Raw genomic sequence first — 14920 nt, forward strand, 5'->3', positions numbered from 1 at the left:
AGACATACTGTGAGCATTGTTTGAGATAAACCATTGAAAAGGCACCTAGCACGGTATATGCTGGTATATCGTATTTAATGAGAGTTGATTGTCTTTATTGGAATCATTAGAGAATGTTCTTTGTACCATAAGAATGTACCAAAAATTTTATATCTTATTTTTAAGCACCTGAAATATTTGCCTAGTACATGAATATCAAATATACCACCATAGAACAGAAAACATTTGGCGTGTACATTCCAAGTAAGTAGGAACCTGACTGCTCTAGCATGTATTGCCTTCATTACTTAGGTTATATGTAATGCATTATCTTACATATTTTTGTCTTTTATTATTTCACATGAAGATTTTTGTCCATAATAGCAGTTCCAGATCAAGGTAAAGATTATGATTTATATTCAACCTGCCTGTGATATTGATCATTAGAACAGTGCTGGTTGAATGTACATGTGTGAAGGACCCGGGTTCAGGCCCCCAGTTCCCACTTGCAGATGGAAAGCTTTGCAAGTGGTGAAGCAGTGCTGCAGGTGTCTCTGGCTCTCTCCCTCTCGATCTCTACCTTCCTCTCAATTTCTGGCTGTCTCTATCAAATAAATAAAGATAATAAAAAAACTTAAAGTAATATCTCTCTTATCAATTTATTCATTGGATTCAAACATTCTTAAAGAAAAAAAAACATTCCCAGTAATTTTCAGAACAAAGCATAAAGAACTAGGTAAAAAAACTGATTGTAGATTTCTGACATCACTAGTCTTCATTTGAAACAGACAACCCTTTGTAAAGAGCATGACACAGGGCAGTGGATGTAGATTATCCAGGCCCAGAAATGACTGCATCTTGCTAAGAAGTCTTCTCAAGTTAGAAGTACATGAAGATGGTGAGAGAAGTCCCTTTAGGGATCCTCCCTCCCCTATAACACTCTTTCTCATAAGGTAACTGTAGCTTGAGCAGGGATAGTCTGGCTGGCATTCCCATTCCATCATGAATTCCCTTATTTCTCCATTTATTCATCAGTTATCTTCCAGGCCTTGTTCAGGTTGCTTTAACTTATCTAGTAAGCATGACAAAATAAATTCGTATTCTTACCGAGCTTACATTCCCAGTATAGGAAGACAACTATTGAATATATATTAAACAACTAAAACCATTTCAGACAGTAATAGAAATACTATAAAGGGGGGTGTGGTGATGTACCCGGTGAAGCACACATATTAGTTATCATGTATAAGGACCTGGATTCAGACCCCACTCCTGGGAGTGGGGGATTCTTCCTGATAGGTGAAGCAGGTCTACAAGTGTTTCTCTTCCTCTCTCCCTAGCTTCCCCACCCCTTTCAATTTTTATATGTCCCATATGATAAAAATAGAAAAGAAAGAGAGAGAAGGGAAGAAGGAAGGGAGGAAGGAGGAAAGAAAGGAAGGAAGGGAGAGAGGGAGGGAAGAAGGGAGGGAGGAAGGAAGGAAGGAAGGAAGGAAGGAAGGAAGGAAGGAAGGAAGGAAGGAAGGAAGAAAAATGGCTGCTGGGAGCAGTGGATACATAGTGTAGGTACCAAGCCCCAGCAATAACACTGGTGCAATTAAAAAAAAAAAAAAAAAGAAAGAAGTCGGGCGGTAGGGCAGCAGGTTAAGCGCACGTGGGTGGCGCAAAGCACAAGGACTGGCGTAAGGATGCTGGTTCTAGCCCCCGGCTCCCTACCTGCAGGGGAGTCTCTTCATAGGCGGTGAAGCAGGTCTGCAGGTGTCTGTCTTTCTCTCCTCCTCTCTGTCTTCCCCTCCTCTCTCCATTTCTCTCTGTCCTATACAACAACGACGACATCAATAACAACAACAATAATAACTACAACAACCATAAAAAGCAAGGGCAACAAAAGGGAAAATGAGTAAATATAAAAAAAGAGAAAGAAAAACTATAAAGAATATAAAGCAGCTAAAACAGCAATGGAATTGCATGGTAGAGGGCAGATCCTTGAGTCAGAAAGGTCACAACAACTTCTCTGAGGAGTTAACACCCTGAACTGAAACCTAGAGTGAGAAGGACCCAGCCATGCAAGCGACCAGGTAAAGAATGTTTGAGGCAGAAAAGAACTATATTAAGAGGCAAGGAAGGCAGCAGCCTTACTTAGTCAAGAACAAAGAGCAGTGTGAAGGAAGTGATCAATGACGGAGAGAGTGATGGGAGAGGAAGCTTGGGAGATCAGTAGGGATCAATCCTGTTTTGATTCTCTTCATAACTATACCCACCCGCTTAGTTACCTTAAGTGGGAGTTAATTTGTATTTGAAAGATCACCTATCTGTGTTGTGGGTGTCAGAAGACTAGCATGCAGGACATGAATTGGGAGTCAACTCTGAGTGTGTGGCAGTGGTCTAGGTGAAGGAGATGGTAGACAGAAACCAAAATAGCAAAGAGAAAAATGGAGCCCAAACTAGAAAACAGCAATAGAGGAAAAAGAAAAGGTTGGATAATATATAGCTGCCAAATGATGGTAGCTTTGAGGGTACTCTGCAGATTCTAAAATATTCTCTAAATAAGGTCTCTTAAAAGATACATCTACTCCTTCTAAAATTAGAAACTTTATCAGTGGGCAAGAAGTTAGAAAATCAGTAGACTCAATATTATTAATAGAAGCTCATTGGTTTTTATTCTGTGTACCTGGACTGTGCTAAGCACCTCACATGCTTAATTCTCATGGTTATCCCATGTGATCTTCGCTTTCATGATCAGCATTTGACATATGAGGAAACTGAGGCTCAGACAGGCTAAGTAACTGGCCAAGGTGATATCATGTGAAAGAACCAGAGCCAGAATTGAAACCCACATTGACTTCAGCCCAGATCTGTCCATGCTAGTGCTTTTGTTCCACGCAATATTGTTCCAGAAAGCCTGCTGTAATAGATGGCATAAGTCCGTCTTCGGTCCATGTGGCCTTTAGTTTTTGTCTAAACTGCCCTTCTAGGAGGCCGGGTGGTAGCACAGCGGCTTAAACGCACATGGCGCAAGGCATAAGGATGCTGATTCAAGTCCCCGGCTCCCTACCTGCAGGGGGGGGGCTGTTTCACAAGCGGTGAAGCAGGTCTGCAGGTGTCTATCTTTCTCTCCCCCTCTCTGTCTTCCCCTCCTCTCTCCATTTCTCTCTGTCCTATCCAACAACAAGAACAGCAATAATAATAACAACAACAATGGGCAAGGGCAACAAAAGGAAAAAAATGGCCTCCAGGAGCAGTGAATTCGTAGTACAGGCACTGAGCCCCAGCAATAACCCTGGAAGCAAAATAAATAAGTAAGTAAATAAATAAATAAATAAACTGCCCTTCTTTATACTCACAAGGCATTTGGCCTCCCTGCATGAGAAAACAGAGCTAAGTAATTCACAGATAAAATATATAATAATAGAATCATGACAATAAAAAGAGGTGTTCATACTGTTTTTATCTCAAGACTTTTTCAAAGAAAGTTTTCTATCAGACATAGTAACACACATAATGGAAACACAAGAGATGCACATAAATATGTATTTATTTATTTTTTTCTAATTTTTGAAATATTTTTATTTATTCCCCCTTGTTGCCCTTGTTGTAGTTATTATTGTTGTTATTGCTGTCCTTGTTGTTGGATAGGACAGAGAGAAATGGAGAGAGGAGGGGAAGACAGAGAGGGGGAGAGAAAGATAGACACCTGCAGATCTGCTTCACCACCTGTGAAGCGACTCCCCTGCAGGTGGGGAGCCGGGGGCTCAACCGGGATCCTTATGCCGGTCCTTGTGCTTTGCGCCACGTGCGCTTAACCCCCTGCACTACCGCCGGACTCCCATAAATATGTATTTATATATATATATATAATATTGAGTTGTTGGAAAAGTCATGATAGATTTATGCATATAAAAATACGTCATGACTATTCTGACAGCTCTATATATAACAGATATGTGTTAATAACATAATTATGTATTGCAAGCAAGCATAATACTTCATATTAGAAGGTTTTAAAATAAAACATTTAAAAAGCATAGCATTTTAAGGAAATTTAGAATGCAAATAGTTTAAGAACTAAATATTTCTTTCAAATGTAAAGATGGTTCTCCAAAAATGTCCCCAATGTCATAAAATATATTGAGGTTTTTTTATCTTCCCTTTACCAGGATACAGATGTGACTGGTACTGACAAATGGTTAGAATGGTTTATTTCTGAGAGACATCATATCCAGGTGATAGATTGGAGTATAACTGTCAGAGAGTAGCATGTGACTAGTTAACCACTTTAGTCACAAACCACTGTGATTTAAGCTTCTTCTTTTCTTTTTCTCAAGACAAATGCAACCAATGGGCCAAGATTTGTAAATCTTTAATTACCAGCCGTATGCCATAGATCCTTAGGGGGTTGACTTTAAGTTAAAAAAAAAAAAAGTTTTTAACTTCTGCTTCAAAGCCCAGGGGAAGATCAGAAATTGATTCAATAGTCGTCTTACACAGAGGAGAAAAAAATGGACTGGGAAGAAACTTGCATTATTCTTAGATGATGCTGTCATTTGTTTTGCTGACCACTGAAAAAAAGGGCAAAGGCAGATTTCTTTGCAAGCAGCTTTTGTTTTCGGTTACATTTTTTTTTATTTGAGCACTTCAGTTACTTTTCTTTCTTTTTTTGTTTTGTTTTGTTTTGTTTTGGTTCTTTGTGTGTCTGTGTTTGTTCTTCCTTATTCCTCATCATCACTTCATATGGGCAGTGAAAATTCAGAGGAGCGACAGGCAACTTACCTGGGATTCCTGGGCCAGCAACCACTCCAGCCTTCTCACCTGTCATCACTATAGCACGTACCACCCTGACCATTGCAGAATGCCAGCCCTGCAGCTCCCGAAAGCGCCTCCTCCCGGCAGCCCTCGTAATGCACTTTCTCCTCCTGGTCTTTTAATTAAATTATATCCTTCTTGCTCTTTGCTCATCTAATTCATACCTGATTTCGCTTCATGGTTGTTGTATGTTTTTTGTTGTTGTTGTTGTTGTTCATTTGTTTTTTCTTTTCCAGTAACAACTTTTCGTTCTAACATCATCTAAGTCTTTCTCATCTCCATCAGAAAACATTTGTTGCTAAGGCAGGATATAAGTGTTCAAAATGCTTTGTTTAGTCAGGAAATTATAGTGCAGAACATTATATCTAGAGCACGGTGTTCTCAGATCTCCTTTGTGTATGTGAAATTGCTGGTGAAGAAAATGCATGTCAGAAAATGGCTATGAAAGTGAGGTCCTGGATCCAATGCTTTGGATTGTTATTTATGGAGAAACTTGTTTTAATTATTTGGGGTTTTGCCTAAAGCAGAATTCATAGAGCCTCTCTGTGTCCTGTTGAGCTTATAAGGCTGGTGTTACTCCTCAGGCACTTGGAGGCTTTTGTGACTAACCTTCTAAAGCGCTGCTGTCTCTGTGTCTACTGAGGCTTGCTCTCTGTCATTGGGGTCCTTACTAGCCATTGCTCTGCATTGTTTCGTCTTTCTGGACTGTTACTGGTTGGCAAGTGTGGCAGGCTCACAACCCACCTGAGAATGCTCTGTGCCAAGTCTTCACTCTCTTACAGCAGCACTGGTGTCCTCATCCTTCTCTCCTACCTCCATGAGTGCATACAGCCTGAGTTCCCTGAACATGGGGACTTTACCTCGGAGCCTCTACTCCACTAGCCCTCGTGGAACCATGATGAGGAGGAGACTGAAAAAGAAAGACTTCAAGAGCTCACGTAAGTGGAATATCAGCCAGTCTGTTTCGCTGGGAGAAAAACCTGTGGGGCAGTTGGAGCCTTTGGTACGTGGGAACCTATGGGAAGAAGATTTCCAATGCCTAAATGATGCTAGGAAGTAGCTCATAGCTCTGTGCCAAAGATGTGGCACATCTGTCTTATTTTTCTGATAACTGCCAAATATACAGTTCAGAATAAGTTAGTTAATTATGCTGTCTTTGCCTATGACTTTTTATTTGAATTTTTTTCTTGTTCTTTTGATCTGATAAAATAATCAAAGTCGTGACTTTTTATTTCCCCTTTAAAATTCCTTCTTTATATTCTGGGTAGCTTTGGACATGAAGTCATTGTTTTCATTACTTATTCACACTTGAAACAGTTACAAAAGAATTGTATTCCCCTTCTGATAAATTTAAGTATCTCATGGCTTTGTTTGATATTATTATGTTTCAGGTTAAATTATGTTTAATGACCCTCCCTAGTCAAAATATGCCTTTTAAAGTTCTGTCTCATTACCTGAAGATTTCAGTGATTTTCCCAGGAGCCTACCTCTTTAGGGATAACTCTGTGCTACCCATACCAGCCTTAGGGAAATTGCAAGGATACTTGTCTTCACACACACATAAAATAAAATTATCCTAAAAAAAAAATCTAGGAATGTTAATTATGATTTTTAAAAATATATACTCTTCTGATACAACTATGCATAAACTAAATTAGGAAGATGTAGTTGGCTAGTGTTTTTTTTAGATGTCCAGTTTACATATAGAGAAAAAGTAGTGATTGAATGTCTTTAACAGTAAATAATCCCAAATTAATCACTTCCAATTTTTTCTTTTCTGATAGAAAAGAGCATAGTCTATCATTATAATTAATGTTTTGAATAAATAGAAGATCTTTCTTTCCAATCAGATATAATCATAGTCTAGAGAGGTGTAAATATTTCTTGTTCTGGATGTCTCATTTGGTGGTTGTGCTTATTACTTCTTTAAAGAAACTAAGAGATGGAGATCTCTTCGTGTGCTTACCATAGGAGTAAAATAAGGAGGCGAATTAGTTTTTAATTTATAAGTGATTTAATATTAATTTACAGAATTATAAGATAACAGGGGCATCACTCCACACCTTTCCCATCACCAGAGTTCTGTGTCCCCATTCCCTCCATTGGAAACTGCATTAGTTCGCCCAAGATCACAGGTATGGGTGGACTATTATTTCTTTCATTATCTATATTTACATATATTTGTCCATTTTTTCTATAGTCCTGCCTTCTCTTTCTCTTTCTTTCTAAGTCACACCTACTACTTCTGAGTGCTACACCCCCCCCCCCCTTTTTTCCCCTATTCTCTCTCCAGGTCCTGATGGAATTGGAGTTCAGAGCCCTCTGGTCATCTTCCCCTAACATTTCCCCTCTGGAAGTATGAACTAAAATTCTTTATAGGGTGCAGAAAGTGAAAGGTCTGGCTTCAATAATTGCTTCTCCACTGGGCATGGACATTGGCAGGTCAATCCGTAATGCCCAGCCTATTTCTATCTTTCCCTAGTGGGGCAGGGGGAGGCTAATTATTAGGTTTCTTTCTCAAATGAAATCCAGCTATTTCAGGCTGGTAGTGAAAGAGATGATATGTTTGTGAAAAGGGAGTTTTGGGCCTACTGGTGCTGCAGCAAATTCATATCCACTCAAAACCCTCTTACCAGTCCCTCCAGTGGCCTCATCAGTGTCGAGGGACAGTCATCACCCACTCTGGGAAATGGTCTTATTGTGTTATAGGAATCTCAAAGCTTCTTTACAAAGAAAGCCATTCCAGAGCATAGTGCCACCACCACTGCACACCCCTTCAAGTATAAGATATGTCATATTATTGTGTGTACATAGCAGTACATTTGGAGTCAGGGAAATAAATAGTTTAGTCAAAACAAGAGCAACAAACTTCCAGAGCTTCTAGGTTTATTAGCTGATCCTATAGAGAATAAAATCAACTCTTCTTTTGGAAGAAACTTTTGAAGGCAGCAAAGTGGACAGGTTACAGCACAGACTGTAGACCCAGGGTACCTGTGTTTACATCCCAGGGTCTTTACTTTCTAGCTATAGAGTCTTGGACAAATTTCTTAAGATTTCTAATGAAGATGATGATGATGATAATGATAATCATAGTACTTATTTCACTGGGTGATCATAAAGATTACATAAGAACATACATTCTTACTACATAAAGGGACATAAAGGACAAGAAATACAATCTAAATTATGATAAGAATATAGATTCCCATACATTCTTCACAAATCGACAATAAAATAAATAATATAACAAAACAGACACACAACACCTCGTAAATATTAAGTGCTATTTAATTACTGTATTCAATAGTTCAGATTTTTGCTGTTACGCCTGAGTCTAAACTGTCTTATGTGAAAATCTGTTGATGTTGCTCACAAAGTAAGACAATTTTCAGGGTCGTTATACTTTGGCTTAATACATAGGTCTTGAGTTGTCTGGGTAATGCCTTTAGGGCTCATGGTAACTATATGTGGAATTTTTTTAAACATATAATGGTTCCATGTGCAGCACTCTGCACTGAAAGATAGAGACTAACATCCCTTAGTAGGGAAGAGCAATTAAAACAAATCCACAAATGTTTGAACTTCTGCTTCAGTAGCTAAACGTGAGACTGTTAGGTAAGACTCGGTATGTTGATTAAGGGCATTATTGAATACAAATGAATAGTAATGTGTTTGACTACATCAGGGTGATATTTACACATCTTCAGTCTTGCAGTAGCAAACAAAATTGAGGCCACACTGTCACCAGTACCTATACTAACTCATGAAACCTCTCTTGCAGGAAAAAAGGAAGGACATTTGGAAGTAGTAATAGGTGTAGCTATATGACTTAAAATGTAAAAGGAGGCAGGGCCATAGGGAAAATTGGTAGATAGGTAGGTAGGTAGAAAGATAGATAGATAGATAGATAGATAGATAGATAGATAGATAGATAGATAGATAGGCAAATGGTTATAGAAATAATAACCAACCCATATCTGTGACCTTTAGAGAATCACTGCAGTTTCCAATGGAGGGAGTGGGGTCCCAGAACTCTGGTGGTGGGAACAGTGTGGAATTGTACCCCTGTGATTTTATAATTTTGTAAATCACTAGTAAAATTAAATTAAATAAAAAATCCTCTCTTGAATCAATAATAGAAATATAAACAGAAAGCCAGTTTAAGAAATTTCAAACTGTTGGGGCCGGGTGGTGGTGCACCTGGTTGAGCATACATGTTACTATGTGCAAAGACCCAAGTTCAAGCCCCTAGTCCCCACCTACAGGGGGAAAGCTTCACAAGCAGTGAAGCAGTATTGCAGGTATCTCTCTGTCTCTCTCCCTCTCTGTCTCCCTACCTTCTCAATTTCTACCTGTCTCTATCCAACAAATAAAGATAATAAAAAAGAAAGAAATTTTGAACCGTTTGTGTTTAGTGAAGGCATTAACAGAACATCAGTGACTGTATAATACTGACCAGAATATTTATAAGTATATCTTGGGATATCACACATTATAAATTCTAACCAAACAATAAGATCTTATTATTATTATTTAATTGCTGGAGCTCAGTGCCTGCACAATGAACCCACCATTCCTGGTGTACACTTTCCCCCTTATTTGTTAATTTATTTATAGAGACAGAAATTGAGAGGGAAGAAGGAGAGAAATACCACTTGTGAAGCTACCCCTACCCCAGGACCAGGGGCTTGAACCCAAGTCCTTGCACATGACAGCATATGTGCTCTACAATAAAATTCAGAAAGCTATGAACATCTGTTGTTAAAATTCGGAGGCTCCAGCTGGCCGGGCTAGCTTCACAGGCGGGTAACAGAGACGACCAGAGACGTATGGCTAGGCAGGGAAGCTGTATTTCTTTATTCAGGAACAACGATTCATAAACTAACCCAAACTAATCACCAAACAGAACTCTGCTCCTCTTTCCCCCACTGCGGCCCCAAGCACTCTCTAACTCTGCAACTCTCCAACTCTGGAACCCTCTCAGGGTTCCTTGGGGCGGGGCCAAGAGGGCCCGCGAAATTAGCAGGACTGATCCAATTTTCTTGGCGGGGGAGAGCTAGAACAACCCAATGTAAAGCATACAACAAACATCTAGTCCTATTTCAAAAACAAACAAGCAAACATACAAAAAAAAAAAAAAGCCTTTAAGAAAAATTCTAGCGTTCCAAAACCAGGAAAAAAAAAGTTATGTTTGGTTTGGAGAAGGAATATTGTTGTGTCTTTTCTTTCTTTCTTTCATTCTTTCTTTCTTTTTTTTGGCCTTCTTAGGCTTTATAGGGTTACATTAGTTGTAAAGCTTTTTCAAAGAGTGATAAAAGTTCTTTTTTTTGTGATAAAAGTTTTATTACCACTTGCACTCTACCACAATTTATCTCTACCACTTTATCTGTCTTTATTCTGTGCCACTTTTCGCTATCCCCTTTCTAGTACTTGTGTTTCTATAGCAACCAGACACACAGTTTGTGTGGATGGTGAATCATGGAAAAGTCACAGATATAGTAAAACATCCCTTTGCTGTACTAGTGATATATTGTGGACAGAGCTTGCAAGACAGAAAAATAAAATTCTCACACGTCTCTACCACAAAGAAGGACATAAGAAGAAAAGAATGAAACCACAAATAAATGTCAAAGCATTCAATATTGTGGACCAAAAGACATACAGGAAGTCTATAACAGGAAGGGGCCATGTTTGTTTCATAGGAGGAATGCTGAGGGCATGAAGCTCAGAGGAGTGTCATAAAGCCCTGGGTAGGTTGCAGAGCCATGTCACAGAGGGAACCACTTGTCACTCTTTCAGAATCTTACTGGCTCTGCCCCAACACTGGGATGCCTCCCTTGTACTGCTGTGGAGGCTCAGGCCCCTGCCAGACCCCAGTCCTTGCCCTGCAATGGTGGCATGACTGGACAGTGGGTCTGGCTGGTTTCTCCTGCACTCTCACTCCAAGGTACAGACAGACCCAGTGTAGACCCTGCCTTGTCCCAGTCAGCCTGAATCATAGCAAAGAGAAATTTAAACACCTCCCAAGAATGGTTTTTGCCACTTTAGTCCCTACTTACTACTAGGGAGGGCATCGTTGGAAAGAGCTGAGAGCAAGAGAATGAAAAAGCCTAATGAAGTTTATCTGTCCCAACGACCCCTGAAAAGGGGATGGAAGACAAAGGGAGCTAATGGTAAGCTTTTATAGTGACCATGCAGGGTGGCCCCCTAAGTGACAGCTAAGAACTATTTGTGTGTGCCAGGTGGTGGCACACCCGGTTAAGTGCACATAGTACTATGCAGAAGGACCTGCCCAAGTTCGAGTCCCAGCTCCCTACCTGCAGTGGGGATGCTTCATGAACAGTGAAGTAGGTCTGCAGGTGTCTTATCTTTCTCTCCCTCTCTATTTCCCCTTCTCTCAATTTCTTTCTGTCCTACTGATTAAAGGAAAAATAGCCACCAGGAGCAGTGGATTTATAGTGCCTGCACCAAGCCCCAACAACAACCTTAGAGGCAAAAAAAAAAAGAACATATGACACCCCACACACACACACACACACACATACACATCCATTTAGAGAAGGGAGCTGAACTGGATAACATAACACACATCCTGTGACATCCATAGGAGGTCTTCTGTAATGTGGGACACTTCAGGGAGATACAGGTCTTAGATGACAGGACCCAAAAAGGCAGGCATGAGATATTTCAAAATCTCTGAGATCTACTGCTCTTTATACTTTGAAAATGCTTCTCCTGTCTGACAATAAGCCTCACAGCTTTCTAAATGAAGGCAGCAACTAGCAGATTCTGCAGATTCTGCAGATTCAGGTGTTAACAAAGTGTCTTTCCTCCCTTACTAACATTAGCATTAGCAAAACACAGAACCGTTTCCTGCAAAGCTGAGGGTTGTGAACAGAACTTTCCACATGGGAATGGGACCAGACAGAGCAGATGCAAATCCCGAACACAAAGTTGCACACACAAAATTGTCACTTTACCCACTGAAACACAGCAGGTCAGAAGCATAGTTATTTCTATCTTTACCTGTGAGTAAAAATGGTCAGGCCACAGGCCAGAGCCAGCACCTTGCAAGAGTGTTGACTGCTAGGGAGTAAATTCATCACACATTTTTTAAATATTGATACCTAGGGTATAATTCATAAACTGTCTCTGTTTTCTTTGGTTGGCTAACCACATTAGCTCATCTTTTTTTTCAGATTTTTTTAAAATTTTATTTACTAGAAAGGTTGGAGCAGAGAGAGAGAAAGAACCAAACACTCTGGTACATGTGCTGCCGGGAATTGAACTTGGGACCTCATGCTTTATCCACTGCACCACCTCCCAGACCACTTAAACTCATCTTTATCCAAGTCACATTGCTAGTTTCCCCTACACTTTACCTTTTTCATATCTGACAATAATCAAGACTTGAATATGTGAGTAATTGATGCATATACTTTCAAATGAAGTTTTATGATTATAGAGATTAGATCCCAATGACAGAACTTTCAGAGTTAATTATAAAATCTGATAGTTATTAAATTGTAACCACATGATTATAAAGGCAATGTGTGATACATTTGAACCCTAGACTAAATAGCCTACCAATTTTCTATTATCACAGCTTGCTTCTACAGAGAACTCACAAATCTAGTGACAGCCAGTGGTAGTACCTATTTCTGTTTTCAAAACTTCTAAGAAGATAAACTTCTTCAAGTATTTGTTTGTTACAGAAAATGTAGCAAGTCTTAACTTTGAGGGACAACTTCACTTCAACTAACCCAGTCCTTTCTCTTAAAATCAAATCAACGCTTATTCTCACTCTCTACTTTTTCTTCCATGGCCTAGCATTTTTTTAAAAATTCTTATTACTGATTTAATAATGATTAACAAGATTGTAAAATATCAGGGTTACAATTCCACACAGTTCCCACCACCAGAGTTCCGTGTTCCATCTCCTCCACTGGAAGCTTTCCTCATTCTTTACCCCTCTGGGAGTATGGACCAAAACTCTTTATGGGGAGCATAAGGTGGAAGGTCTTGCTTCTATAACTGCTTCTCTGCTGGACACAGATGTTGGCAGGTGGACCCATCCCCCCAGCCTGTTTTCATCTTTCCCTAATGTGGCAGGGCTCTGGAAAGGTGAGGTTTTGGGACCCCTTGGTGATGTTGTTTGCCCAGGGAAGTCATGATAACATCATGGTATAGAGTCTGCAACTTGGTGGAAGATTGGTGACTTTTTTAACTGACTTAAAAGTTCAAAAATGGGAGTCAGGCAGTAGCACAGTGGGTTAAGCACAGGTGGTGCAAAGCTCAAGGACCAGCATAAGGATCCCAGTTTGAGCCCCTGGCTCTCCACCTGCAGGGGAGTCACTTCACAAGCGGTGAAGCAGGTCTGCAGGTGTCTATCTTTCTCTCTCCCTCCCTGTCTTCCCCTCCTCTCACCATTTCTCTCTGTCCTATCCAACAACAATGACACCAATCATGACTACAACAATAGAACAACAAGGGCAACAAAAGGGAATAAATAATAAATATTTTTAAAGTTAAAAATGTTTTTTTTTTCACTTCTAGTTAATGATCTAGAAATCTATACCAAACTGAGATCACAAATGAAGAAAAGGAAGAAGAAATAATGTGAGCCTATAGAAAGATTCACAGGGACTAAATATTCTTTTGAAGCCCAAAAAGCTTCTTCTAGAAGATAAAATAGGAATGACCTGCCTTTTGTGAGAACTATGATGGTTATTTTGGGCGGTTAGGTGGTGGTGTGCCTGATTAAGCACAGATGTTACAATGTGCAAGGACCCAGGTTCAAGCCTCAGGTCCCCACCTACAGAGGAAAGCTTTGTGAGTGGTGAAGCAGTTCTGCAGGTGTTTCTCTTTTTCTTGCCCTCTCTATATCCCCCTACCCTCTCAATGTCTGGCTGTCTCTATCCAATAAATAAAGATAATGATAATAATAATAATAATAATATTAATAGAACAAAGTCTGGTCAGTACTGGCAAAAGCACCCTAGAATACACTATCTGAATTAGTATGTCACCACCCATGTTTCAAACTCTAACATTGTAGGCTACCAAAATTTTGGGCTGGAGGTTACCTGTAATCTGCCTGTACCTCTCCTTCCCCACTTCATGTTGCTTTATTCTCATAAAGATCGATCTAGCTGAGACAGAACAAAGATGGGACTTCTTAATAAATACATTTTTCTCAGTCATCCTAGACAAATGATCCTCTTAGTCTTTTTCTGCCATGTCACCTATACTGCCAAAATGATCTAGACAAAGGAAAGCTGCTTCCTGAAGAACTTTCAGTTCTTTGTGTAGCTTAGAAGAATCTACACAAAGTATTGGTTCCCTGAGGGAAAACATAGATTCTACCACAAAACTTAATCATTTTTCGTGTATTTAGCATTTAGTGAATCATGTAGGCATTGAGATTTCAGAGATTAAAAGATCGAATCACAGCCTTTTAAGAACTCAAGGTCAAGTGGAAAGACAGGCAGGCAAATAAAAGTCTGGTAAATGCTAAAAGAGGATAATGTGAGAACGTAGAAGAGTCAATTCACAGCTTGGCCTGGATAAGATGGGGAGAGCTCAGGGGCAGAGGGCACAGGATATATGAAGACAAATATGAAAGCAGGGGTGTGGCAGATGGTACACGAAGGAAGAATAGTGATGCAGGGGCCTGGATGAGCAGGAGAAGATAAATCTACAAAGGTACAAAGGATCAGATCCTATCTGATCTGTAGGAATTAAAGATTTTATTCTATAGGAAACAGGGAGCTGCAGAAATTTTCTAAACAGAGACTGACCATTATATATTAGAAATGCCATTCTGGCAACTACTTGGAGGCTGTCAGCATAAAATTAACGGCAGGAACATCGGAAGTCTATATTGCAAAACTGATACTTGCAATAACCCTTCTTTAAGGGAGCAGATAAACTTAGTTTCATCATGAGGAAGAAGTTAAGCTGGCAATTATATGCAGAAAGCTTTAGCTATGAGAGGAAAGACCCAGAAAGAAGTATTTTTGAATAACTGGAATAAAAGGTAATGAGAGCCTAAATTAAAACACTGGCAATAAGGAGGAAAGAAAGACTTTATTCACAATGAATGTCACTGGCCATCTTGAAAGAACTTAGCAGTTGG

General features: G+C 39.7%; 1 protein-coding gene across 4 annotated transcripts in view; it reads left to right on the top strand.

Annotated features, from left to right (window-relative positions):
- GRIP1 (glutamate receptor interacting protein 1) overlaps positions 1-14920 on the top strand; it is a 795045-nt gene that overhangs the window by 672731 nt on the left and 107394 nt on the right. For 2 of the 4 annotated variants that reach the window (XM_060194981.1, XM_060194982.1), the window contains exons 10-11: positions 4719-4874; positions 5565-5720. In XM_060194981.1, coding sequence (XP_060050964.1) covers positions 4719-4874; positions 5565-5720 — 312 coding nt within the window. The remainder of the gene's footprint in view (positions 1-4718; positions 4875-5564; positions 5721-14920) is intronic. The other 2 variants (XM_060194983.1, XM_060194984.1) reach the window with 2 other exon arrangements.

This window comes from Erinaceus europaeus, chromosome 7 (assembly GCF_950295315.1).
Source record: "Erinaceus europaeus chromosome 7, mEriEur2.1, whole genome shotgun sequence".
NCBI lineage: Eukaryota > Metazoa > Chordata > Mammalia > Eulipotyphla > Erinaceidae > Erinaceus > Erinaceus europaeus.